This window comes from Anser cygnoides, chromosome 20, assembly GCF_040182565.1.
Source record: "Anser cygnoides isolate HZ-2024a breed goose chromosome 20, Taihu_goose_T2T_genome, whole genome shotgun sequence".
Taxonomy (NCBI): domain Eukaryota; kingdom Metazoa; phylum Chordata; class Aves; order Anseriformes; family Anatidae; genus Anser; species Anser cygnoides.
Window position 1 is genome coordinate 5991835 of NC_089892.1, and position 23526 is coordinate 6015360.

A 23526-nucleotide genomic window follows, 5' to 3' on the forward strand; every position below is an offset into this window, starting at 1 on the left:
GGTGGGGCCCGGCTCTGCCCCGCTCTGCCCGCAGGAGATAAGGGCAGTGGGTGGGGGGGGCTCTGCGCTGCCCTTTGTGGCCTTTTACAAGTACGTCAGGAGGCTTTTTATTTATTTATTTTTTTAACTGCCGAATTGCTCAAAAGCCGCGTTTGTTTTAAAATAGGGGCGATCCTGTGGAATTCGGGCCCTGCCGGCGTCTGCCCGCCGCGGTCCTGCGTGGGACAAGGCGGCACTGCCATGCGGGGGGCCCCTGGGCGGGAGCACCATGCCCTTCCTGCATGGCTTCCGCAGGATCATCTTCGAGTACCAGCCCCTGGTGGACGAGATCTTGGGGCTGCTGGCGCTGCAGGACGCGAGGCAGAGCGCGCTTGAGAGGTAACGGGATGGGGCTGGAAGTGGAGCTTGGTGCCTGCCCGGTGCTCAGGAGGGGGCAGCTGGAGCTCAGCCTGCAGCGTTGGCGCTGGGAACAAGCCCTGTCCCGGGGAGCTGCCGGTCCCGGGGACCTTTGGGAGCGTGGGGTTGGAGCAGAGCAGGCACGGGGCTGTGTGCGCTCCCCAGGAGCCTGCCTGTGTCAATAAAAGCTGCACTGGGGTTCAGCTGTGCCCCCCCGTGCTGCTGCTTAACCCCATAGCAGGACAAGAGGAGAGACTGGGGCTTTTTCTTTCTCTTCGGTGCTGCTTTGACCTCTGCAAACCCATCTGAAATGCATGACATTCACCTGAGTAACTGTCTCTCTCTGTGCGTCCCCAGCCGTGCCTGCCTGGGCAGTGACAGGAGCCAGCTCTCGGCTGTGAGGCGAGTTTTGGAGAGGGAGACCCACTCCCCGTTCTACCAGGAAGGCGTGAGCTATGCCCTGCTGAAGGTCACCGAGCTGGGGCTCGTCGCCGCCGCAGAAATCCTCCTGGAGTTCGGCGCCGACCTCAGCTTTGAAGGTACGGCTGGTGGGAAGGGGGCTGTGCGGGGCTGCTCCCTTCTCCCTTCTCCAAAAACACCGTGTGTTCTTGCCCCCAGACCCCGTTACCTACTACACCCCGCTGCACATCGCGGTGCTCCGCAACCAGCCGGATATGGTGGAGCTGCTGGTGCGCCACGGGGCGGACATCAACCGCAGAGACCGGGTACGGACCTGGCTGCCTGGGCATGGCTAACCCTTTGCGAGGGATTGTGTGGGGACAGCCCCCCCTGCTCCCCTCTCCCAGGGCCCCCCGGTGCGTCACCTGCTGTTGGTGGCCTCCTGATTGCTGCCTGTGGCCAAACAAACCCGTCCCTGCTGTGGAATGGTGGGTGGGAGGAGGCTGGTTTAACCCAGCTGTGAACGTAGAGACGCTGTGGAGGGGCTGTCGCTCTTGGTTCTGGGGGGATGGGGTGAAATCTATGCTCTGATGTTGGCCCTGATGAAGCCCCAGCAGGGATTTCCCAGAGGAGCTCACAAATAGGCGTTAATGCTTGTGTTTTTTTCCTCTCGACCTGCGCAGATCCATGAGAGCAGTCCCCTTGATCTGGCCAGCGAGGAGCCCGAGCGGCTGTCATGCCTCCAGAGGCTGCTTCAGCTGGGGGCCGACGTCAACGCAGCCGACAAAAACGGTCGGTGTGCCCCTCCAGGTGCTCCTGCAGAGAGCAGGGAGCTGCTTCTGGGGTGAGCGTTTCTAGGTGGAGCTCTGTTTTCATCCGAGTATCTTCTCCCACCGCAGGAAAGACGGCGTTGCTGCACGCCCTGGCCAGCAGCGACGGCGTCCAGATCCACAACACCGAGAGCATCCGTCTCCTGCTGGAAGGAGGTGAGGACAAACTCCACTCTGCACACAAAAACCCCTCCAGCCAGGCTGATTCTTTGTACAGCACCGGATGCTGCCCTCCCAGCTCTTTTACGTTCCTGGTTTAGCAAGAGGAAAGCCTGGTGGAGGCAGGGTTAGCGCTGTCCTGGTCTCTCTAGCTGCGTTTTTTCCAAAGGATGCTTCCCAGGCAAACGTATCAAATACAGAAACCGTGCTGTCTGCTTCTTGGTTCTGGCAGGAAATGGAATAGGATAAAGAGAAAAATGTCTTTCTCAGAAATCGCGGCCTGCAGCGTGGCTCCTCGTGGAGCACGTGCCGGGCTTTTCGTAATGGGGAGGCAATGGGCTTGTCCTGGTGGCGCTGCTGGGGCAGGCAGCGGGGAGGCTCTGTGGTAATTCTGTGTTCTCCTGGGCCCGTCCCTGCAAGAAGGGAGGAGGGTTTGGTGCTGGGCGACAGAGACCAGAGGCTCAGGGTGTTCTGCAGGGACTGGTGCTCTAGTTTGAAATCCTTTCCCACCAGGCAGCAGCAGCAGCAGCAGCAGCGTGGCTGTGCTCTTACTCTCGTTTTCAGCTCCCCAGTGGGTGCAGCTGTCGCGTGGTGGGCGCGTGATGCATTTAAGCGCCGGGTTTCCTCCCTCCTGAAAATACCGGGGGGTCCGCGCCTCCCGTGGTGCCTGTCACAAACCCATCTGTGTATTCTCTGCGTTGCCAGCTCTGTTCTCTGCTTCTCCCTCCAGGCGCAGACGTCAGGGCCACCACCAAAGACGGCGACACCGTCTTCACCTACGTCATCTTCCTGCTGGGCGAGGTGGCGTGCAGCAGCGTGGAGGAGGCGCGGGTGACAAACCGCTTCTGCTTCCGCGTCACCCAGCTGCTGCTGGCCCACGGTGCCAACCCCAGCGAGTGCCCGGCCCCCGAGTCCCTCACCCACCTCTGCCTCAGCAACTTCAAGCACCACTTCCCGCTCCTGCGCTTCCTGCTCGAGTCGGGCGCTGCCTACGACTGCTGCCTCCACGGCCCCGCCTGCTGGTCGGGCTTCCAGGTCATCTTCGAGTGCCTCTGCTCTCACCTCAGTGTCTCCGAAGATGACAGCTTCTACGCAGACCTCATCCAGAAGGGTCAGACTCTGCTGGAGCTGATGATGGCCAGCTCACAAGCCGTCCGGCTGCCCAGCAACTTTGAGGTCAACACCAGCAGCTGCAGGTGCCATGGGGAAAAGATCAGGACTCTCTTCTGCTCCCTGAAGCAGCTGGAGCACACCCCCCAGGCACTGAAACATCTCTGCAGGGTGTTTATCCGGCAGCGCCTTAAGCCTTGGCCAGTAGATGTTAAAATCAAGGCTCTACCTCTTCCGGACAGGCTGAAGTGGTACCTCCTCATCGACCACGCTGCTGTTGGGCACGAGGACCTCTGAGCCCGGCTGGTGCCTCTCCGGCTCCCCTCTCCACGGTCATGGTGCCCGTGGCCAGCCAGCAGGTGGCCGACCTGCGCCGGTTCTCCCCGCAGCGAGAGGCGCTGCCCTCCCCGTGCCCACGGGGGCCTCTCGGCCGTGTTTCAGGGCTGTGCTTCTCTGTGCACGGTGCTGCCCGCGCGTCCGTGGAGGCCCTGAAACGAACGTGCTTATTTTTGAGTTTATTTTACACCAGAAGGAGTCCAAGGGGTGCTCCCGGGGCACGCTGTGGGGGGGTGGAGAGGGCCGCTGGGAATCGGGGAGGTGGACGCTGGGGAGAAAGGTTTGCGGGGATGTTAGGTGGAGGGCCGGCGGGGCAGCGTGACTGCACAGGTCCCCTCCTTCCAGCCCTGCTGGCTTTGGGGTGGGCGAAGCAGTGCCTTGGACGAGTGGCAGAGCCGTGAGGCGCCTCGGGGTGCCGAGGGAAGAGTTGCTGCCTGAGCAGGAGCACGGAGAGGTGCCGAGGGTCTGGCCCAGTGCAGCCAGACCTCCAGGGGAGCGCCGGCAGCCAGTTCTGTGCCTCCTGCTCTGTTGGGGGAGGCAGCTGAGGCGGAGGCGGGTCCTGCCTTGATGTGGTGCTTTCCTCGCTCACCTGGGCTTCTGAGAACAGGAACGTGGAGGGGACGGGGGGAAGCAGGGCTGGCAGCAGCAGCCTGGCTGTTGAGCGCCCTCAGAGCTTTTGCCAAGAGCACTCGATCCTCTCGGCACAGGGGAACATCCACCAAGGTGTCTTGGAGGCGCTGGGCTCCGAGACAAGCAGATGAGCGGCTGTTCCTTGGTGTGTTGTGTGTGCAAGGAGGAGGAACGGGCAGCTAACTGCTCGGTGCCTCGCTCCTCCCTGTCCCTTGGCCCGTTACGCGCTCCTTTCCCTGCCTGACTGCACGCTGGACGTCGAGCTCCAGCGCCTCCTGCCCAGGAACAAAACACTGCAGCAGAGCTCAGGGTTTTCTCGCCAGGCTGCTCCAGGAAGCCCCGACCTTTGGAACTGTGCCTGAAGGTCCCGAGTCCCAGCCTGCCACAGCTGTCTGGCAGCTCCTAGGCATCTGCTTCCTTGTGAAGACCAAAAGATGCCGTGGAGCTGAGCCTTTCCCACAGAACAGGTGCAAAAGAGGAAGGAAATCTCCCGTCAGCAGGTATTTACAGCAAGCAGAGCTGGGATCCGCAGGGGTGTTTCCCCACCCTGCCCTCCTGGCAGCAGCTCCTGTTCTTCACCTTCTCCCACCCCGCGGAATCGGGGCTGTGCGTCTTGAGGAACTGATGTTTAAAAAAAAAACAAAACGAAAACGTGAAATCCTCCCCCTCCCCCCGCTGTCTGGAATTGGAAAAGAGCAATTAAACAAGGCCTTTTGTAAGAGCAGCAAGGGGCTTGTTTCTTCGGCAGGGGGGTCGGGGTGGCGAGGGGCTCCACGTGGGACCTGCCTGCTCCTCGTCTCGCATCTGTGCTGGATGGGAGGAACTGCACGGGCCGAGCCGCAGCGGTTCTGTGCCTGGGCTCACCCCGGGTCAGCGTGAGCAGTGCAGCGTTGGGCGGGCACAGGCCAGGGGCCAGGCTTGGCAGAAATGCCCTGGATGTGGCAGGGGAGGAGCTGGGAGCGTTCAAAGCCGGGGGGGAGCAGCGTGGGGTGTCGGGGGGGCAGCTCAGAGCAGGTGCCCTGCTAACACCCGGTGCTCGCTGGATCTCTCCTCGGGGTCACTGGGGCCGGTAAAAGTGATCCAGGAGGTAAGGCAGGGCCTTGTCTGCATTACGTGAACGCTGGAGAACGTGAGGGAGCCAGGATTACATCTACCTTCTGTTTTGCTGCGTACGTGGGAGACCTGCTGATGGGTTTAAAAGCCCACCTCAGAGCCCCAGAAGCCGTAAGGAAACGGCAGAGGTTTCTCCTGTTCGCCTTACCCAGCTTGTCGCTGAGTTAAACCCTCACTTCCGTGAGCAGCAGCGAGTTCGTGAGTGGGAAAGGGGCAAGCTCCCGAGCGAGGAGGGGGCGTCCGGCCTGTCGCAGCCGCACCAAGCTCCTGTGCACGAGCAGGGAGCACCTTGGGACCCTTCTTGCTCTCGGCGGTGTCAGGCACCCGCACGCAGAGCCCCCGAGCGTGGCGGCAAACCAACGGCGCTGCGCCTGACAAAGCCCACGTGCGGAAGCGCGACAGCAGGAGCGTGTATTTGGCAAACACCTCTTTTTTTTTTTTTCACAACCAGCAGCAACTTGGAAGACAGAGCCCCGTCCTCACCACCAGCCCTGGAGAAGGGGGAGTCGCGACGCCCTCGCCGCTGGCTACCCCCCTGCGGTGAAGGCACGGTCCTCGCCCCTCCCGGCCCCGGCAGGACTCGCTGTCCTTGCCCGTGCTGCTCCGAGCTGGCCCCAGAGAGACCTCCTCCGGCTGCCGGGCACCCTCATCTCATGGCGAAGGTGTAGACGTGGTAGATCTCGTCGGGGAAGTTCTCCTGGCGCTCCTCGGCCAGGAGGTGCAGCCCGGCGCGGCGGATGATCTTGCGGACCACGTCCAGGTCCCGGCAGACGCTGCTGTCCACATCGTCCATGATCACGCCCTCCTGAGCCATGTTGTCCTTGATGACCACGATGCCGTTGGGCCGCAGCCCGGCCCGGCAGCGCTTCAGGAAGTCGGAGAGGTGGTTGTCGGTGAGGTGTCCTGGGGGGCAGAGCGGGGGTTAGCAGTTGTGAGACCCCCTGGGCAGCACGATGGACGAGGGGAGGAGAAGGGGAGGCTGTGTTGGGATCCCTCCTGATCAGAGCAGTCACATTTTTGAGTTGTTTTCAAGGGAAAGGTTGGGGGTGTCCAACTTGTGTCCCGTGGGCTCAATCCAGCTGTCCCACCCACCCTCCTGCTCTGGTCTTGAGGATTTGGGGGAGAAGACCCTACAGTGTGACACCCTCCATGGGGCAGGTCCCAAGCCCAGCCCTACCCCAGCCCTCCCACTCTCCTCAAGCCCCCCCTGGTGCCCGTGGGGCTGGACAGGGAGAGGACAGGCCACCGAGCGCCCCTCACCGATGACCCACTGGATCCAGATGACATCGTAGGAGTTGGGCTCGGGGCTGAAGTCCTGGAGGCCGCAGCAGAAGTAGTTGCGCACCCGCCTGCCCTCCTCCCCCAGGTAGCTCTTGGCCTTGGTGAGGAAGTCCTCCGTCACATCCACCATGTCCACCGTCTTGAAGAGGGGCAGCAGCAGCCTCTTAGTGATGCGGCCGATGCCCGCCCCGCAGTCCAGAGCGCGGGTCGTCCCCGTCCTGTTGGGGCCGTCCTGGAATGAAAACCACGAGGGGCTGAGCTCCCCGGAGAGGCAACTGCGCAGGAGCAGCTCCGAGGGAAGAGCCCAGCTCCACGCCGGGACAAGAAGAGGGCTTTGGGAGCACCTCTGCCCGTTTTACCCACCCGCAGGAACCGCTGCAGGAATTTCCTGGAGCTGTTGATGTCGATGCTGGAGATGTGGCCGTAGCCGCCCAGCATGCCGTCCACCGTGGCGGGCACGTCCTTCCAGTACTTCTCCGCCTTGGAGTAGAACTCAAACTCGTCCTCCACCACCTCGCTCGACATGCTGGCCGAGGGGGGACGTGCCCGCGGGGGACTCGCTGCTCTTCCACGAGGGGAGAAACCACAAGTCAGGCCCGAAGCCCCCCCCCCTGACCCAGGCAGGGCTTTGGGTGAGCCCCCCAGCGGGACAGCACCACCACCAGCCCCAGGGCGGTGCCACAGCTGTGGGATCAGCTCTCTGCGCATCCCGACGTGTGCCTGACACCCCCTTCCCTCCCAACAGGGCTACTTCAAACCCTAAAAACTTCTAGGAACAACGAGCAGGAACAAGGACCTCAATCTTGGTATTTTTGGAGACCCTCCCGGGCAGGGATGCCTTAAGCCCGCTCAGCAACATACCCCAAAATACCCAATTTTATTTTTTGAAGGCTGACCCACCCTTTTCACCTCTCCTGCCTCCTCTATCCCCGTCTTAAGAGCGTTAACAGCTCAACACCTAACCGGTGGGGGCAGCCCCACCGCTCGCCTCCGCTTCCAGCGGGAGTTTGCCAAAAGCTCCCCAAAGCCCCCACCCGAGGGCCGTAAATCTCGGCCGCGCCCGGGAGTTAAGGTATTTGCGATATACCAAAACCAGGCTCTAATCGGCGCTACGAGCCGCAAATCCCCCCCAAGACACCCCATAATTCACCCCACCGTCGGTTCGGTTAACGCCGCGGGGACCTAGCGGCGCGATTTGAGGTGGCCAAAGGCTAAATTCAGCCCCCCCAGGCTCCTTCGCGCGGAGCCACGCGGGGCTCGTGGCGTCGGCGCGCTGCCAGCCCCCCCCAAGTCAGACGCAAAACCTGCTCGTGGGGGGGCTCTGCGCGGGTCGGGGGGCGCTGGGGACCTCACCTCAGTGCTCGGGGGCCAGCTTGGCGCGGAGCCGGTCTGCGCTGTGCTCTGGGGGGGGGGGGGGGGAAGAAAAAGCAGGTTTTTAGCCCCAAAATAGTGCTGTAGGTGGGCGTGAAACCAAGCGCAGCCCCGAGGAGGCGGAGGTGAGAGCCCTGAGGTGAGAGCCCCCCCCCCAGCCCCACGGGGACCCTATGGGCACCCCCTGGCCCCACAGCCCCGTTTTGGGGGGGCTGCGGGTTAGGGAGGGGGCCCGGTTTCGGGCCTGGGGACCCCCCCTTTCCCCAGCGGGGGTGGCGCAGGCACTGCCACCCTCACCTCTGGGGGCCTGGGGGGGGCCCCGGTGCTGGGGGTGCCCGTGTGTGTCCCCCCCCCCACCCCGGTTGGGGGGTACTGGGGGGGGGTCCCGGTGCTGCACATAAACCGGGTGGGGGGGCCCTGGTGAGGCAGCGAGGCCTACAACGGAAACCTGCCCCCCCCCCCCGAGCTGCGGGCTCGGTGTGGTCCCGGTGTGTGCGGGGGGGGTCCCGGTGAGATGCGGGGGTCCCGGTGTGGGGGCTCCTTGGAGGGGCAGTCCCGGTGTGGGGGTCCCGGTGCCGCAGCTCCTCCCGCCCCCCCCCACCCCCCTCCCCCCCCGTACCCGGTCCCCCGGTGCTCGCCCCCTCCCCTCCCCGCCCGGTGCCCCCCCCCCAAGCACCGCGCGGCCCCGACCCCCCCCCCCCCCCTCCCCCCCCCGCTCACCGGGCGGCCGCGGGCACCAACCGGGCGGCGGCGCTCGCCGTGACGTCACCGCGACGGCACACGCCGGGGGGGGGCGGGGCTTCCCTCCGTTACCGGCGGGGGGGGGGCACCGGGCAACCGGGGGGGGGGGGGGGGGCACGGAGTGGGGGGGGTACGGGGGGAGCATGGAGGGGGGGGGGCTGGGAGCGGGGATCCAAGGGGGGGGGTACGGTGGGGGGGGGGGGCACCGTGAGCCCGGTGCCGTCCCGTCCCGGAGCGCCGTGCCCCCCCCCGGCCGCGCGGTGCCGCTGTTGTCCCGCTGTAGGAGCGCGGGGCTGCGACGGGCACCGGCTGCCGGTGGCCGGGCCGGGCCCGGGTGTCCGCCCCCCCCGAGGACAGGGCTGCCGTCGGGGGGGGCCCGCTGCGCCCGGCAGGCACCGGCACCGGCACCGGCACGGCGGCAGAGCCCCGCGGTCAGCCTGTGGCAGTGCCCCCCGCTGCTGTCCCCACACACAGTCCGTCCTGGTGGCACCACAACACTTAAAGTCCCCCGGCCTGTCGCCCCCCCGGCCCGTTACCCCTCAGCCTGTCACCCCCTGGCCCATCACCCCTTGTCCCATCGCCCCTCGCCCCCTTGTCCCTTGTCCCGCCACTCCTCATCTTGTCACCCCTCATCCTCTCACCCCTTGTCCTGTCACCCCTTGTCCTGTCACCCCTCATCCCATTGCCCCTCATCCTCTCACCCCTCATCCTCTCACCCCTCGTCCTCTCACCCCTTGTCCTCTCACCCCTTGTCCTGTTGCCCCCGTCCTCCTGCCCCCCGTCCCGTCACCTCTCCCCACAAAGCCCTTCTTCTCCCCCCCAATCATGCCCCAACCCCCCCGTTTTTGCCTCCCCTCACCCCATCCCACCACTGCCCCCCTGCCTCCGTGCCCATCCCACCCACGACACCCCCCCGTTACTCCCACATTAACGCAGACCATGGCCCAAAATTGAGACGGAAACAAAAAGCAGGATCAGAAATGGGCCGAACATCCCCAGGCGCCCACAGGCGCCTGGGCCAGGACACAGCACCCAAGCCCCAGGGACACTGCAGGGCCCCAGCACCCGGTCTGGACGATGGGAAATTGCCCCCAAATTGCTGCCCCCACACCTCCGAGGGCCATGGAGACCCCCGAGGACAGAAGGGGCGATGGGGCCGGCGGGGGCTTCGCCTCTCTGAGCTGTGGAAGGCTCCAGAAGGCAGCAGCTTGCTCTTCTCACCCAGCTCTGGCTGTGCCAGGCTAACGGCCCTTGCGATTTTACCCAACAGAAAGAAAAAGCTACGCACGGAGCGCTTTTTTTTTTAATAAAAACCCCCCATCTCACAGCAAACCCAAGTATCCCCTCCCCAGCCCAAGGCGCTGGCCACCCAGCTCCGAGCCCCCAGCCGGGTTGTGCAAAACCGAGTGAAAATGTGGCAGCTCCGGCGGCCTCCGTGCCCAGCCTCGGCTCAGCCTCCCCGTGGCCGCGGGCTCCACAGCTCCCTGCTGCCTGGAGTACTTCTCCTCCACCCGGCTTCAGTCCTGTCCCTGGGTGGCTCCGTGCGCGAGCAGCCAGCAAACACCCCCCGGACCCCATCGCCAGCCCGTTTCTTCCCTCGCACGCTTGCCTCCTGCTCCCTTCGTTCGCCGCCTCTCAGGGCAATCACCCTCGCTGCAACGTTCAGGGATTTCCACCCCCCCCCCCCCCCCCCCCCGGTGCTTGATCACCCTTATTACCCTTTTCTGATTAATTAATTCTAATTAATTTTGCGCCAGCATTTGGAGGAGAGGTGACCAGGGCTGTGCGAGCTGTTCCAGGTGATGGGCAAGGCGCATCCCTCCGCGTGCCCTGCTCGTGTTCTGAGCAACTTGGGGGGCGCGGGGCTCACCCCCTGCAAGCTCTGCCCCATGCCTGCGCCCCCCGGCTCCTTCAGCTGTGCCATGGCTCGGTCTGGGCGGTCACAATAAATCAGCTGAGGGTTCTCCCCACGCCGGTGGCGATGTGGGTGCCCCAGCACCAACCCCGGCAGCTCCGAGCCCCCCCAGCCCCGGTGCTGGTGTCTGCCCAGTGCAGCCGGGGCTTTGTCCCCGTGTCCCCTGGAGCCGAAACGCAGCTGGTTTGGGTGACCCTGCCCTCACCGTGTGCTCGCCTAGGGGGCAGAGGCCATCGTCCCTTTGCCGTTTGCCTGGTGCCCGGCAGCTCTAAGTATGTAAAATCCATTTGTTACATGAGAAGTGTAGTCTATGCTATGCACTATATATGTTATACACTATACACTATATAGTATATAGAATATACTATGTACTGTATACTATATACTATATTTTACTTTATACTGTCGTATACTATATGCTATATACTATTTACTTTATACTATATGCTATACATTTTATATTATAAGCTATATATGAGATACTTTGTACTACATGCTATACGTTGTATACTATTTACTTTATATGTTATATACTAGATACTGGATAATAGATAATATAGTGTATATATATAAATTATCTCTATAGACCGTGTGTATAACATTATGAGTATAATACCATGTATATGTGTGCATGTGTATATACATAGAGCAATTGTACTATGTATGTATATACATACAAATATTTACCTGTGCATACATGCATATACATAGATGTAGATGTACAGCATACTGTATACACCATGCCTACATACACATATGTTTACACACCAGATAGGTAGATATAAGTATATGGGTATATGTATACATATATATATATGCATACGCAAAAATATGTATACATATATAAAACTTTTTAATATGTATATCCGGTGCAGCGGGGAGGGAGAGAGCAAGAGCAAGCAAGCAAGAGAGTGAGCCTAGGTTGCAGCAGCGTGTCTGATCAGCACATCTTGCCGTGCCCTGCGAGCCACCCAGGCCGAGCCGTGGTGAGCACCACGCATGTCCCAGCTCGGTGACGGTGACATGGCCCCGGTGCACGGCCGGTGCAGGGCAGAGGGGAGGGAGAGGCGGCAGTGCAAAGGGAGAGACGCGGGTGAAGGCAAACTGCTCCGAGTTACAAACGCTCCCTGTTTGATTAATTGTACTTTCTGTTTGATAAATGTTACTCGTGAGCATAAAATATGCAAAGCACTTAGCAAGTTCACACTGTTTAAAGAACTCAACTAACCAAATTAAAATTCTATGCTAGGAGCCGAGCCGCTGCAGAGCACTGTGGGGATATGATGCTCGGGGAGCCGACCCCAACACAACGCCCACAACAGGGCCGCCCTGCTGCCCACGGAAAGGCGCCTCGGTCCCCTGGGGCTTTGGTGAGGCCACGGGCAAGGGCTTCTCGTGCAGCCCCCCCGGCCAGTCCCTGTGCTGTATGTGATGAAGTTGACCACTGCCAGCACGCTGGGGCAGGGGCACGCTGCTGGCTTGGGTGTGGGACTCAATAATTTGGCCTAATTCCCAACCTTGGTGGGGGCAGCCAAGCACCCAGAGTCTCCCCATGTGTGGCTCTGGTGGGGCACCCAAACCCCCAAAACAGGGTTTTTCCTCCACTTTGGAGCCCTGATGCAGCACATCCCCCCCCCGTAACACCTCCATTGAACCACAGCATCATGGTACCCTGGCAAGTGTGACACCTCCCTGCATACTCACAGTGCTCTGTACCCTGCCAAAACTGCACCCTGGGATGAAGGGGAGCCCCCTGGCTGCCCCGGAGAGGGAACGAGAACAGCAGCCCCAGGCTTCAGCACCGGCTTTGCTCATGCCCCCACGGGGTGGAGTTTCCCTGGAGGTACGGGTGACTTTCTGGTCGCTCTTGCAGCTCTCCATGGGTAAAGCCACCGTTGGGTGGGGGCACCACAGCTCAAGCACCGAGCAGGTCCACACCTCCCACCCACGGTGTCCTCATGAATCGTTTAAAATGTAAGGTTTAAGCAAAGCTGCAGATGGGAGAGGCTCGTTTCCAGGCAAAAGCAGCCCCCAGCCCTCCTTGTCACAGAGCGGCGCATCCTACAAGAGGCCACAAACCCGACCTCGGGCTCTGCTCTTGGTTTAGGGCATGCCCACCCTTGGTGGCACCAGAGGCGGGTGCCCTCGGGTCACTGCACGCTGCTGGGCCAGCAGCTGGTGCGCGAGGAGCTGGCCCTTCCCGTCCCCACCACTTCACAGCCTAAATGTTGATGGAGCCTAAAGATTTTTGCGTGCCAAAAAAAAAAAATCCCTGCTGGTCTTTTGCTGCCGATAAACCCTTTTGCAAGGCGTGATCCACGGCAGCACAGCCCCACCTGGGACAGACCGAAGTGAACCACTTTTTGCAAAGCCTCCCGCCAGTTTTGGGTGCCGCATGGAAGAGGCAGAGCACGGCCCCAGCACAGCCCTGAGCACCCCACACAGCCAACACCGGGCTCCTCGGCGGCAGGACTCCCAGCCCCGTGCCGTGTCAGCCCGTCCCTGCAGTCTGAGCAATGCTTTAGCACCCATTAACCCATGCGGCCATAAATCCTTGCGCAGACAAGCCCCAAATACTCATTTCGGGCGCTGCAGCTTGTGTTATTTCAGCATTAGCATGCACACTCTTATTAATTAATACTTGCTAAACCGGGACTAAAAATAAAGCGCTCGGCGTCTCGTTTCGGCAAACGCCTCCCTGCCCTTGCGGAGCAGCGTGCCTGGGCTTCGACGGGCTCGGCACACAAGGCTTTCTCCCTTCCACAGCCAGAAAGAAGAAAAAAAAAAAAAAGGGCTGCACAGAGCCAGGAACGCCGATAAAGCAAAACCTCCTCTTTCCATCCAGGCAAAAGCGCCCGTGGCAGCTATTGCTACGGCGCGCCACAGCGTGAGGCTCACGCTCACCTCCGCGCCTGGCTGGGATGAGCTCTGGGGTCAGAGGGCTGCCGCATCCGGGGCGGGGAGTTAACGTTTCTTTTCCATCCCAACTTAACTTTTTCTTTTTTTTTTTTCTTTGCTGCTTTTTCCTTCCTGGGCTGGGCTGCTTTGGTTGCACTTCCCACTCGGAGCCGATCGCGTGCCCCCAGCCGGCAGCGCGGGCTGGATTGCCACCGAGGGAAGGGTTTTAGCAGGCGGGTGCTGCGGGTGGGTTTGTGCATGCACCCCTGGCTTCGATTAAAGCCGAAGGACAGCGGCTGTTGCAAAAGTCCCTTTTTCCCTGCAAGGGGCTGCTGCTACCCACCAGCACCCCCCCTGATTGCAAAGCTGCTGCATCCTTCACCCCATCCCGTCTGGGAGCAGCCTGGGCTGTGCACAGCGCGTGGATCTGGGGGCACAGCGCCGAGATGCTGAGCTGGGACAAGAGAGGACCACGGGGATCAGGGGGACAGGATGGAGCCCCCAGGACAGCACCGTGGAGGGGACACGGGGGCAGGGGAAGGTGGCATCTGGGGCTGGAGGGTATCGCCGCGGGCTGGGGTTGTGCAGGTGTTGCGGAAATCATGTGAGTTATTGCAAGGGGCAGAAGCTTTGTAATAATCATAGTAATGGTAATAATAACAGTAATAAGGAATTAATTCATCTTTATTAATCTTTATTAAAGAAAAAAAAAAAAAAGCCCACAACTTTATGCAAGTCTGGGACAGCCCAGGGCCACCAATTTGCATCATGTAAAACCCCAACTCCTGCAAGATTTGAGGCTGCTCTTGGCCCCCCAGCTTGGGTCCCATCCCCAGAGCACTTTGGCTGTCATTTGGGCGAAAAACCCAAGTTCCCAGCCAGCCCGGAGGCTGCAGAGCAAAGCCTGAAGCCAGGGTCCCCCTGGGCACGGCCAGGGCTGAGCACCGCTGGAAGCACCCTGCTCCCCTCCCTCCTGTGCCGTTCATTTTCCTAAAAGACCACGGTGACAAAAATAAAGCAGCCCCCTTCCCGGGGTGAGGATGGTGCCATGTGAGGGTGCCTGGGGGGGGTCAGGGCTGGTTCCCCTGTCCCTCACCCCCTGGCCAACGCCAGGCCCCGCAGCGAGGGCTGCGCTTGGCGCTGCAGCACGGCTCGCTCGCGCCAGGAGTGAATGTTAATGGTGCCGAGCTCCTCGGAGAAACGCTCAGATTCTCCCTCTAAACCAGGGAGGAAAGGAAGGGAAGGGGGAGGAGGGGAAACTAGCTCCGCAGATTAATTCTGCTGATGAAAATTAAAATCGGGCATCTCCAAAGCGAGCCAAGACGGAGCTGCCTCAGCGCTGCAGCCCACTTCTCCCACCCCAGCCCCTGCGAAAACCCAGCTTGGCTCCGGTCTCCTCCAGGGTCGGGTCGGGTGAGCAGGCATCTGCCCAGGCTTTGGTCACGCTTGTCCCACCAAAGACGTGCTGAGGCAGCGGCTCCCCGTGCACGTAAATGTGCTGCAGGTGGTGGGGCAGGATCAGGCCCCCGGGATGCTCTAACCCAGCTGTGAGCGTGGGGAGGGCGCGCGCCTCCTTCGGGAGGGCGAGTCGGCCACCCAAAATCGTGAGGTTAGTTGCAGTGCCAAGGGTTTAAAAAATGAGCTGTTGAGGGCTTTTTTATAATCGTTATTAACTTCCTGGGCTTTGGGGCTCTATGATGTACTTTTTTTGTCCCTGTGCTCGACGGCGAGGACGGCTCCAAAGATCCCCCAGGGCTGGCACAAAGGCAGAGACCGTGGGACTCCGGGAGCTGCTGCTTTATGAATGAAACCATCCGGGCAAGGTAAGTGCTGGGGGCTGCTGCAGGATCCGACCCTCCCGGCCAGCACCTCCCTCCCGCTCTGCTCCCACGGAGCTGGGAAACCTCGTGGGTGTCCCTGCAGCACGGACACGGCTCCGGCTGGGCAGCCCCGGGGTGGCTCTGGGGACAGGAGGGGACTTTGCTCTGCTCGGACAGCTTCGGGCACGTGGGAGGGCACGGGGCACTGCGGAGAGGGGCCTTGAGGTTCTGGGGTTGGGCACCCAAGGGTGGGACCCGTGCTGTGCACCCCGCTGCACCCCACCTTGCGGCTCCCCCGGCAGCGTCCCCGCTCCCTGGCGGCGAGTTGGGTTTTATCTCCGGCTGCTTCCCTCCTCCCTCCCTCCGCCCGCTCCCTTCTCCTCCTCGCTGCCAAGTCCGCAGGTTTCCTGCTGTGACCTTGAGCTCGTTCCTGGAGCTGGTTGTGGGCTTCTTAAAGGAGCCGTGTGGGCAGCGGGGGCCCCCAGAAGCCCCCTCCTGATGCCCCTACCCTCACCGGGAGCCCCGGGGCTGGGGGACGCTGGGACGAGGGCACGGTGACCCCTGAGCCCACCAAAACTGGGAGAGGGTGCAGGTGGCCGGTTTGGCACCCCCAGGGTCACCGTGGCGGTGCTCCCCCAGCACCATGCAAGGGGTTTGGGTGGCAAAGCCCCCACCCATTCTGGGGGGTCCCAGCAGTGCTGAGACGCCGGGGGTGGCAGTGGCATGGGGAGCCTGGTGCTGGCACCAGGAGGCCGGGGGTGCGCCCACCGCCCCGCACCAAAGCAGATAGGTGGCCCTCGATGGCACCGTGGTGGCCCTAGGTGGCAGCTCAGTGGCCGTCGATGGCAGCATGGTGGCCCCACTGCTTCTGACAGCGGTAAAGAAAGTTTGAAAGCTGCGCCCTCCGCTCCCAGCTCCTCTCGGGACCCCTCGAGCATCCCCCGGGGGCTGCCGGTGCCGTGCAGGAGCAGCACCCGGAGCCGCAGCGAGGCAGAAAGCGCCCCGGCTGCCCTCACCCCGCGTGCCAAGCACACAGCTCGGACTCACCTCAAGCCCTTCCAGGAAAATCCTTCTCCGTGGGATTCCCCACCTGGGGAGCTGGCCTGGGCTCGGGTTTAGGAGCTGAAAACCCAAGGGGAAGCGCAGCCAGCTGCGGCGGGACGTGCGTCGGAGAGCCGCTGCCGGGAGCAGCAGCAGCATCCCATGCCACGGTGGTCTGAAGCCACAGCTTGGTAAGCTGGACGGGCTGAGGCTTCAGCCAGCCCAGGACACGCTAAAAGCTCCGTCAGCTGGAGAGGACCCTGATCAATAAGTGCCTTCGAGGCACGTAATAAAACTTTGAAATTATGCAGGCGCTGCTTGGCGCTGCGCAGGGAAGGCAGTGTTCAGCTCATGGGGGTGCTCCTGGGGAGCCAGGGAGCAGGGGGGCTGAAATTAGGGAGAAAGGACGAGGGCCCCGGTGCTGGTGTCTGGGGGTTTTGCCACATCAAGGACTACGTTAGCCATAGCCATGGAATTACGTTATGATAGCCATCCTTCCTGCTATCGAGCAGCAACCTCGGCTGCTCCGGGCACGGCCGATGCTTTGTGATTCGTAGCTGCTGGCCAGGTGGTGCTAGCGTGAGATCTGCAAGCCCGACACAGCCAGGGCATGATGCAAATAAAAAAAAAAAATCAGAGCATAGAAAGAGGGTTAAGGAAAATATGAATTGTAGGAGTCACGAGCTGGTTCACCAGAAAGGCATGAGCGCATTCTGGTGGCTGCCTGCTGGGGCCATTGCTCAGGGTGGGGACTGCGCACCCCTGCGGCACCGTCCGCAAGCTGGAGCGAAGCACACGGGCAGGGGGTGCTGCATGCAGCATCGCTCCCTGACGCCTTCTGGTTGCATGGATTTGGGGACCCTGAAGATCAGTGCAGGGACCCCAAAACCAAGCCCTACCCCAGGCCCTGTGAGCTGGGAACCAGCCCCGGCTCCAGCCCTGGGCCCAGACCCAGCTGGCTCGGGGAGCAGGAGGGGTGTTCTCAGCACCAGCTCTTGCAGCTACGTATGGGGAAACTGAGGCACGGTGCAGTTATAGACATAATAGAAGTAATTATAGCGGAGAAACTCAGCAGGGCTCATGAGCTAGAGCAAACCGACCCCACAGAGGACGAAATCTTAGAGTTTTCCCTGTGTCACTGAAAATATAAGGTCCATGATGTAAAGGCTCCAACGGGCCACTAAATCCACAGCCCGGTAGCCAGGGCACCCAACGGGAGCTCCTTATCTCCACGAAGGAGAGGTGAAACCACTCCTCTGCGATCCTCACGTGGGATGCTGAGCCCGATGCTCAGTGCTGGCCCACGGGAGATGGGACCAAACCTCCAGGACTGTGGGGTGGCACGGGACGAGCAGCCCAGGGCTGCCACCACGCATGGGGACAGCGCTACAAAACCCCAGCCCGCACCCCACCGGGCGAGGGGACGCAGCCTCCGCTCGTCCGAAGCCCCTCTGGCAGCACCAAGCCGGGGGTAGGCAGGAGGGAGCGGGAGGAGGCTGGCGAGAGGGAAGAAAAAGAGAAAAATGAGTTTTCCTGCTGCCCCAGCGGTGTGGCGATTGATCGGGTGCAGGTTAGTGTGGAGCGGTGCTGAGAGCCTCATTCCCAACCGCCGGCTCACAATTATTGGAAAAAAACCCGCGCTGCTGCTGCAGCGAAATTAGTTATTGATCTCTTGTCTGGGTGACGAGCGCGGCGCTGGGGCTGCGGGGCTGCTCTCCCCCGGGGGGACGCAGCCTCCCCGCTGCGCTCAGCCGGGGCCGTGCCGCGGCCGGAGGGCTGGGTGCTGGGGTGCTGGGTGCTGGGGTGCTGGGGTTCCGGGGTACTGGGTGCTGGGTGCTGGGGTGTTCAGGTGCTGGGGTGCTTGGTGCAACTCCAGTGCTGCTCCCTGGGGGCAACCAGCTGCAAACTCAGGGGACAGAAGGGTGCTGAGCACCCCCAGCTGCCCCGTGCCAGCCCTCCTGCTTCAGCCCCCACCCCAGCAGAGCTTTGCTGGGGGTCCCAGCCCTTAGGGAGCGGTGTCCTGGGGCATCTTCCCCGTCCTGGTAATGGGGAATCACAGAGGTGGGGGGGATCCAGGAGGTTTTGTGGCCCGAGAGGCTCCTCACCCCCTGGTCGCAGCTGGCCGGAGAGGCTGGAGCAGCGTCAGTGCCGTGGGGACAGGGACGGGAAGGGGGAGCTGAGGCTGGGACAACATGTTTCCACCCATCCCGGGGCTGCTTTCACAGCTTCAGTGTGCACACACACACACACACACACAAACAAACAGAGATTTATTTCCTTCGTGTGATTCCTGATGCAAAGAAGGAACAGGCAACATCTGCAGTGCTCCCGTCCAGGGGCTGCCCTCCGAAGGGTTCGTTTCGGGTCTCACCTTTTGCTTTTGGTTAATTCCGGAGTTTCTTTTATGCAGCACAACAGCGTCATGGGCAGGGAAGGTGGCTGGAGGTTTCCCTGGGCGTATCGGGGTTGTTTCACCCTCCGAAGGCTTCATCCCCCCCAGCTTCTGGCTCCAGAAGGAGACTGCCTGAAGTGATGCCTGCCCAGGGCGTTCGTGCCTTGGCTTTTGGGATGGGAAATAAGAAGTGACCCGAGGGGTTCCCGGTGGGCAGGGGGTCTCCGCAGCACCCCCAGGCTTTGGTTTGGGCTTTTTCCACCAGGACGCAGCCAGTGCCCCCCCCTCCTCTGAGGTCCCATGGGTGCTGGATGTGCGTTACCATCTGGGGGTGCTCCGGGGGGGGGGTGTGAGGCCGATGGCCATACCCAGGTGAAAACCCGAAGGCTGGTGGCGATGTGACATCAGGAGGGGACGGAGCGGGGACAGGCCGAGCAGCAGCTCCCTTCTCCTGCCTCCAGGGACGGGCAGAAAGCGGCCCTGCCGTCAGCAGGGGGGGGGGACAGCAGCTGGCGGCCACCGAGGTGGCTCTGGGGGTGTCCCCAGGCCCTGTGACAAGGCACAGAGCCAGCCCTCACCCCCTGCCTCCTGCTCAGCACCCCGGGCAGCTCAGGACCCGGTCCGCATGGGGGTCCCTGGGGGAGGCCGGGGGGGGGGGGGGGGGGGGGGTGCCCCGGCCCCTTCCCTGAACAAAAGCCTGGGAACAAAAGGCTGCTCGACGCGGGGAGGCATCCCCAGGCCGGGATGGGGGTGGTATTTGTTTAACCCACGGGGGAGGTGGAAGGGGGAGAGGAAACTGCATTTCAAAGCCTCTCACCCTTTGTCAGCCCCTGGCAGCCCCCCCTCGGCGCAGGCATTCCTGGCGCAGGGCCGCGCAGGGGGGTCCGGTTACACAGCGGCCCCCTCCCCACGTCCCCTGCCAGGGGGTCCTGGCCCCTTCCCACAGACCTCCTCTGGGGTGGGGGGCACAAGGGGAGAAGGAAAAACGCAGCTGGGAAGGGGAGCAGAGGGGCCCAAGGAGCATGTTCCCCCGGCTCAGCCCGTTTTGGGGCTCCGAAGGCTGTGCCGCCGGCCCGGGGACCGCCGTGCGCAGCCCCACGTGAGGTTTCCTGGGGCTGTTTTGGGGTTCGGGTGCGCTAAGAGCATCCCTTTCCTCCCCCAGGGCTCCTGGCCCGGGCGGGGAGGCTGAACGCAAACTCCCTGGCGCCTCCTCGGAGAGGCAGCTCCCCGGTTTGGAACCGGGCACCTTGTTGGTGAGGGCCGAGCTCGTCTCACCCATTGCTGGCACTGCACGAGCACAGCCCCAAAACCCCAAAACCCAGCACTGGGATCCTAAAATCTCCTGACAACCTCCATTTAATTAATGAACGAGGGGCCCCGAAACAACCCGCTGCCTCATACCCCTGGCACCCAAGGTTTTCCAGGCCAGGCCGGGCTGCTTTCACCCCTGAATGCTTTCCACCCTATTATTTTTGTACCCTAAAGGCTGCCCTGGCTGTCACGGCTCCGTGTCACAGAACTAAGGGGACGAACACAGGGCTGCACCACCCCGACCCCGTCCCCATCCTGCCCCGCTCGTCGGAGCTGGCTGAAGCCGAGCCCGGGCCGAAAGCAGAGGCTGGGCAGATGGGAAGACCAAATGATGGCTTTGCAGGGGGGCTCGGATTTGTTTGAGCCGTCGCTGTCTCAGTGAGCGCCTTCGAAGAAGGGACACACTTGAGAAAATCGCCATCTGCTCCCGGACAATTCGCAACCAGAGGAAAAGGTGAAATAAATTCAGCGGCTGCGTTATCCGCCCGGCCCCGACGCCGGCACCCGGGTCGTGCTTTGTGTTGTGTCCTGAAAGCAACTGGGGAACGAGAGGGTGGTTTTGGGGCGAGCAAAGCCCAGAAATTAGGAGAGGGTGGACGAGGAGAGGAGCTGGGCTCGAGCGCCGGCAGTGAGGCTCTCCGAGCACCCAGGCTTTGGTGAATTCGGCAGCAAGATGAAATCTTGCCAGATTGATTTTTTTTTTTTCTTTCTTTCCATCTCTCGGTTTCTAGTGCCTCCTGCTTCCAGCTGGGCTGGAAATACCACAAAAACAGATGCTACAATGCAGCACTTCAATGCTTCGAAGCCGGGAAGAAAACGACACGAAAAATAAAGGCAGGCAGGGAGCAAGAGCCCAGGGCACGGGGACGGTGCCGGCGGGGCTCCTGCCCCTTCTGCTCTGTGCTGGGCTCCCAGGGCACGAGCCTGCCTTCAGCCTGGGGAAACTCCACCCAAAGTGACACTGCTGGCTGTCACCTCGGCCACCTCCCCCAGCCCGAATGCTCCCTGCGGGGCCCACAGCTCCAGTTTTGGGTTTTCCAGCGGGCTGGAGGTGGGAAAGGGGCTTCCCAAAAATGCTGCTGGTTTGTTCGGAGAGGGCAAAACGCGGCAGTCCAGTTGAGCTGTGCCTGCTGGGGAGCACCCAGCTGGGTGTCCCTGCTGGGAGACCCCATCCCAGTGTCTGGGGGCTCAGGAATGGGGGCTCTGCCCCACAGTGAGCCCCCCCCTGTAGCCACACATGGGTTTCCATCAGTGTCCTGGGCATGGTGCTGCCGGGTGGCGATGGGTTTGATGCTCTGGTCTGCATTTTGCCTTGGTGTGGGTGGAAGCATTGCTTGTGGGGGGTGCTGGGGGTGCTGTGGCTGCAGGGGACAGCACACGGAGCCCCCACTGGGACCCCCCCAGCCCCTGGCCACGCCAAGCCCTGCGCTGAGGGCAGGTCTCACCCCGCACAGCACACGGCAGGGAGCAAGGAGCCCGGAGCAGGGAGCAAAGCCAGCCGGACACCCCATGAGGATGAAGAGGAGGATGAGGAGGATGAAGAAAGGGAGGCAGAACGGCAGGAGGAAAGCGCAGCCGAGCCGCAGCGAGCGGGAGAGGCTCAGGCACGGCCGGGCGAGGGAGAGGGAGCCGAAATCTGCTGGGCAGGCTGCGCCTCGCTGTCAGCCGGCTCTGATTAACGGGCTGCCTTCCAGCTCCGCGCCGGCTGCGTTCCTGGCAGCAGCGGCGGCCCCACGGCTTCCTGCCGTAGGAGCGGCTTGCTGAAAGGTTACATTTGCACAATGTGCCGCTGGAAAAGCGGTGCCAGAGGTTGCAGGCGGGGGAGCCGGGCGCGCGAGGCAGCTCCGCTCTTGCTCTGCCTGTGTAATGGAAAAAACCCTCGGGGGGACGCGCAGGAAAAGAGCACGCTGCCGTCCCCCCGGCGCAACGCGGCTGTGGAGCGGGACGAGCCGCCGTGCGAGGGGCAGCACAGGATGGGGGGCACGGCGAGAGGGGTGGGGGGCTGCCAGCGTGCCCCCCCGTAAGCTGGATGCCGCTCAGCGCCAGCCCAAATGGGGGAAAACTGGGGCAGATCAGGTTCTGCCCACCCGGCCCGTCGCCGCTCGCCAAAACGCTGCTTCGTGTCGCCTGGCGTCGTTTTGCACGTGCCGTGATGGAGATCGCGGGGTGCTGCCGCTTGGTGGGGAAAACTGGGCTTGTTCAGGGGGAATTCACAAACCTGGCCAGGATTATTTCCTTCGGCGGAGCCTCTGAGCTGCAGCGCCGCGATTTACAGTGCTGGGCACGGCCACGGCTGCGGCCGCACGCACGTGCTCCCCATCCCGAGCTGTCCCCGTAACTTTTGGACCAGCTCCTCGTGGGCTTGCTGAGCCCACCCCAGCTGCTGTCTGCTCCACAGCTTCCCTAAAAGCCTCTGCTCGCCTCCTCCACCGCACCTCCTGCACCAAAACAGTCTCCTCCAAGTGGCCCAGGCTGCAGCTGAAGCCAACTCGGCACGCAGGACTTCCCTCGTGGAGCTATCCCGACCTGCCAAACGTTCCCACTCCCTCCTTCAAGGCGAAGGACTCCATCTTCTGCCACTTGCCCCCCCCGTGTTGCCCTTCCTTTCGCCTTCTCCCCCTCCTCCTGCACCACCACCGCTCACCTTTGTGCCCCAGCACGGCAGCACCCACCCTCACCCCGGGGTGCCGCGGCCAGCTTGCTCCGCCTCGCAGGAGCCGACGTTTTCCTTTTTGTCTCCCTCGTTTCCTTGGTTTCAAGGTTTTTCTTCCTCATGGAGCCCCTAATTAAAAAAAAACAACAAGGAGGATTCCCAGATTCAGGGTGCTGCTGGGCTGGGAAGGGGGGATCGCAGCCATCCCAGCCTGGTTCTCCCTCCCTGGTTGTAGGACCCAGCAGTTTTGCCCCAGTTCCCTGGTTTTGCCCCCAAGTTTTTTTATAATCTCATTTCCCCTGTGCTGTATCTCTCTACCAGAGCTGACCGGACCCCCAAACCAAGCCACATCCCCCCGCACAGCATCTCCCAGCCCCAGCCCCATCGCGCTTGGGTGCGAGTCCTCCCCTTGCAATGTCCCTGGCTTCCCTCTTTGTCTGTTTTCATTAGGATTTGGAGATAAGCTCCAAAATAAAGGCAGTGTTTTTAACCACCCTGCCTTATCAGCCAGCATCCAACAGCGTTCGCCATCCGCCCAGCAGGGCTCGGACCCTGGCTGCGTGGCACGGGATGCTCTCGGGGAATAGAGACCCCCAAATCTCCAGGACTCCCCTTCTCCACACGCAGAGCAGCCCCACGGCCCGCGGCGGGGCTCCAGAGGGCACTGGAGGCTTTGGGAAACCAGCTGTGCACCGAGCAGCCCCTGCGTGGGGACGGCAGCGTGCGGCACCCACGGGTGTGAGCACAACCCAGGGACACCTGGGTTTTATTCCTGGTTCTGCTGCTGGCCCAGGGATGACCTTGGGCGAGTTGTTTCCCTTCCTGTGCTTCCTCTCCCGTTTTATCTCGCACTATCAGCCTTTTTTTTTTTTTTTTTAACCACTGGCTCTGCCCATTGAGGTCTCATCAGCCCACGGCAGCCTCCGCCCGTCGGGCATCGCCGGCGGGCAGCATCCGGCCAAGGCACCTTGTGAGTGTGCCATGATGGCCAAGCTGCCCCACCACCACCCCCAGCAGCATTTGGGCCGCTTAAAAAAAATAAATAATGAAAAATAAAATAAAAAATAGTAATAATTAAAAAAACATGGCCCAGGCAAAACAGCTGCTCCCTGCGGAGCCGCGTCCTGGCC

General features: G+C 62.0%; 2 protein-coding genes and 1 long non-coding RNA gene across 6 annotated transcripts; 2 read left to right on the forward strand and 1 right to left on the reverse strand.

Moving 5' to 3' along the window:
• On the forward strand, positions 1 to 4584 carry ASB6 (ankyrin repeat and SOCS box containing 6). The gene is made up of 6 exons (XM_013198738.3): positions 1 to 378; positions 754 to 935; positions 1015 to 1121; positions 1479 to 1587; positions 1695 to 1781; positions 2515 to 4584. The coding sequence occupies exons 1-6, from the start codon at positions 269 to 271 to the stop codon at positions 3189 to 3191; spliced, it is 1272 nt and encodes a 423-aa protein (XP_013054192.2). The 5' UTR covers positions 1 to 268; the 3' UTR covers positions 3192 to 4584.
• A 779-nt stretch (positions 4585 to 5363) lies between these two features.
• Positions 5364 to 8456, reverse strand: NTMT1 (N-terminal Xaa-Pro-Lys N-methyltransferase 1). 3 transcript variants are annotated; one of them, XM_066980714.1, is made up of 5 exons: positions 8346 to 8456; positions 7608 to 7655; positions 6618 to 6814; positions 6234 to 6486; positions 5364 to 5876 (listed from the first exon to the last, which is right to left on the reverse strand). In XM_066980714.1, exons 3-5 carry the CDS (start codon positions 6777 to 6779, stop codon positions 5620 to 5622), a joined length of 672 nt encoding a protein of 223 aa, XP_066836815.1. In that variant the 5' UTR covers positions 6780 to 6814; positions 7608 to 7655; positions 8346 to 8456; the 3' UTR covers positions 5364 to 5619. The 3 variants fall into 3 exon arrangements, with proteins under 3 accessions (XP_066836815.1, XP_066836816.1, XP_066836817.1); XM_066980715.1 differs by having other exon boundaries at positions 8367 to 8385; XM_066980716.1 differs by having other exon boundaries at positions 6618 to 6819; positions 8346 to 8364.
• A 4643-nt stretch (positions 8457 to 13099) lies between these two features.
• On the forward strand, positions 13100 to 22472 carry LOC125181133 (uncharacterized). 2 transcript variants are annotated; one of them, XR_007160179.2, is made up of 3 exons: positions 13127 to 15002; positions 19918 to 20197; positions 20475 to 22472. It is a non-coding gene; the product is annotated as an uncharacterized lncRNA (long non-coding RNA). The 2 variants fall into 2 exon arrangements; XR_007160177.2 differs by lacking the exon at positions 20475 to 22472 and having other exon boundaries at positions 13100 to 15002; positions 19918 to 20221.
• Positions 22473 to 23526: the final 1054 nt, after the last annotated feature.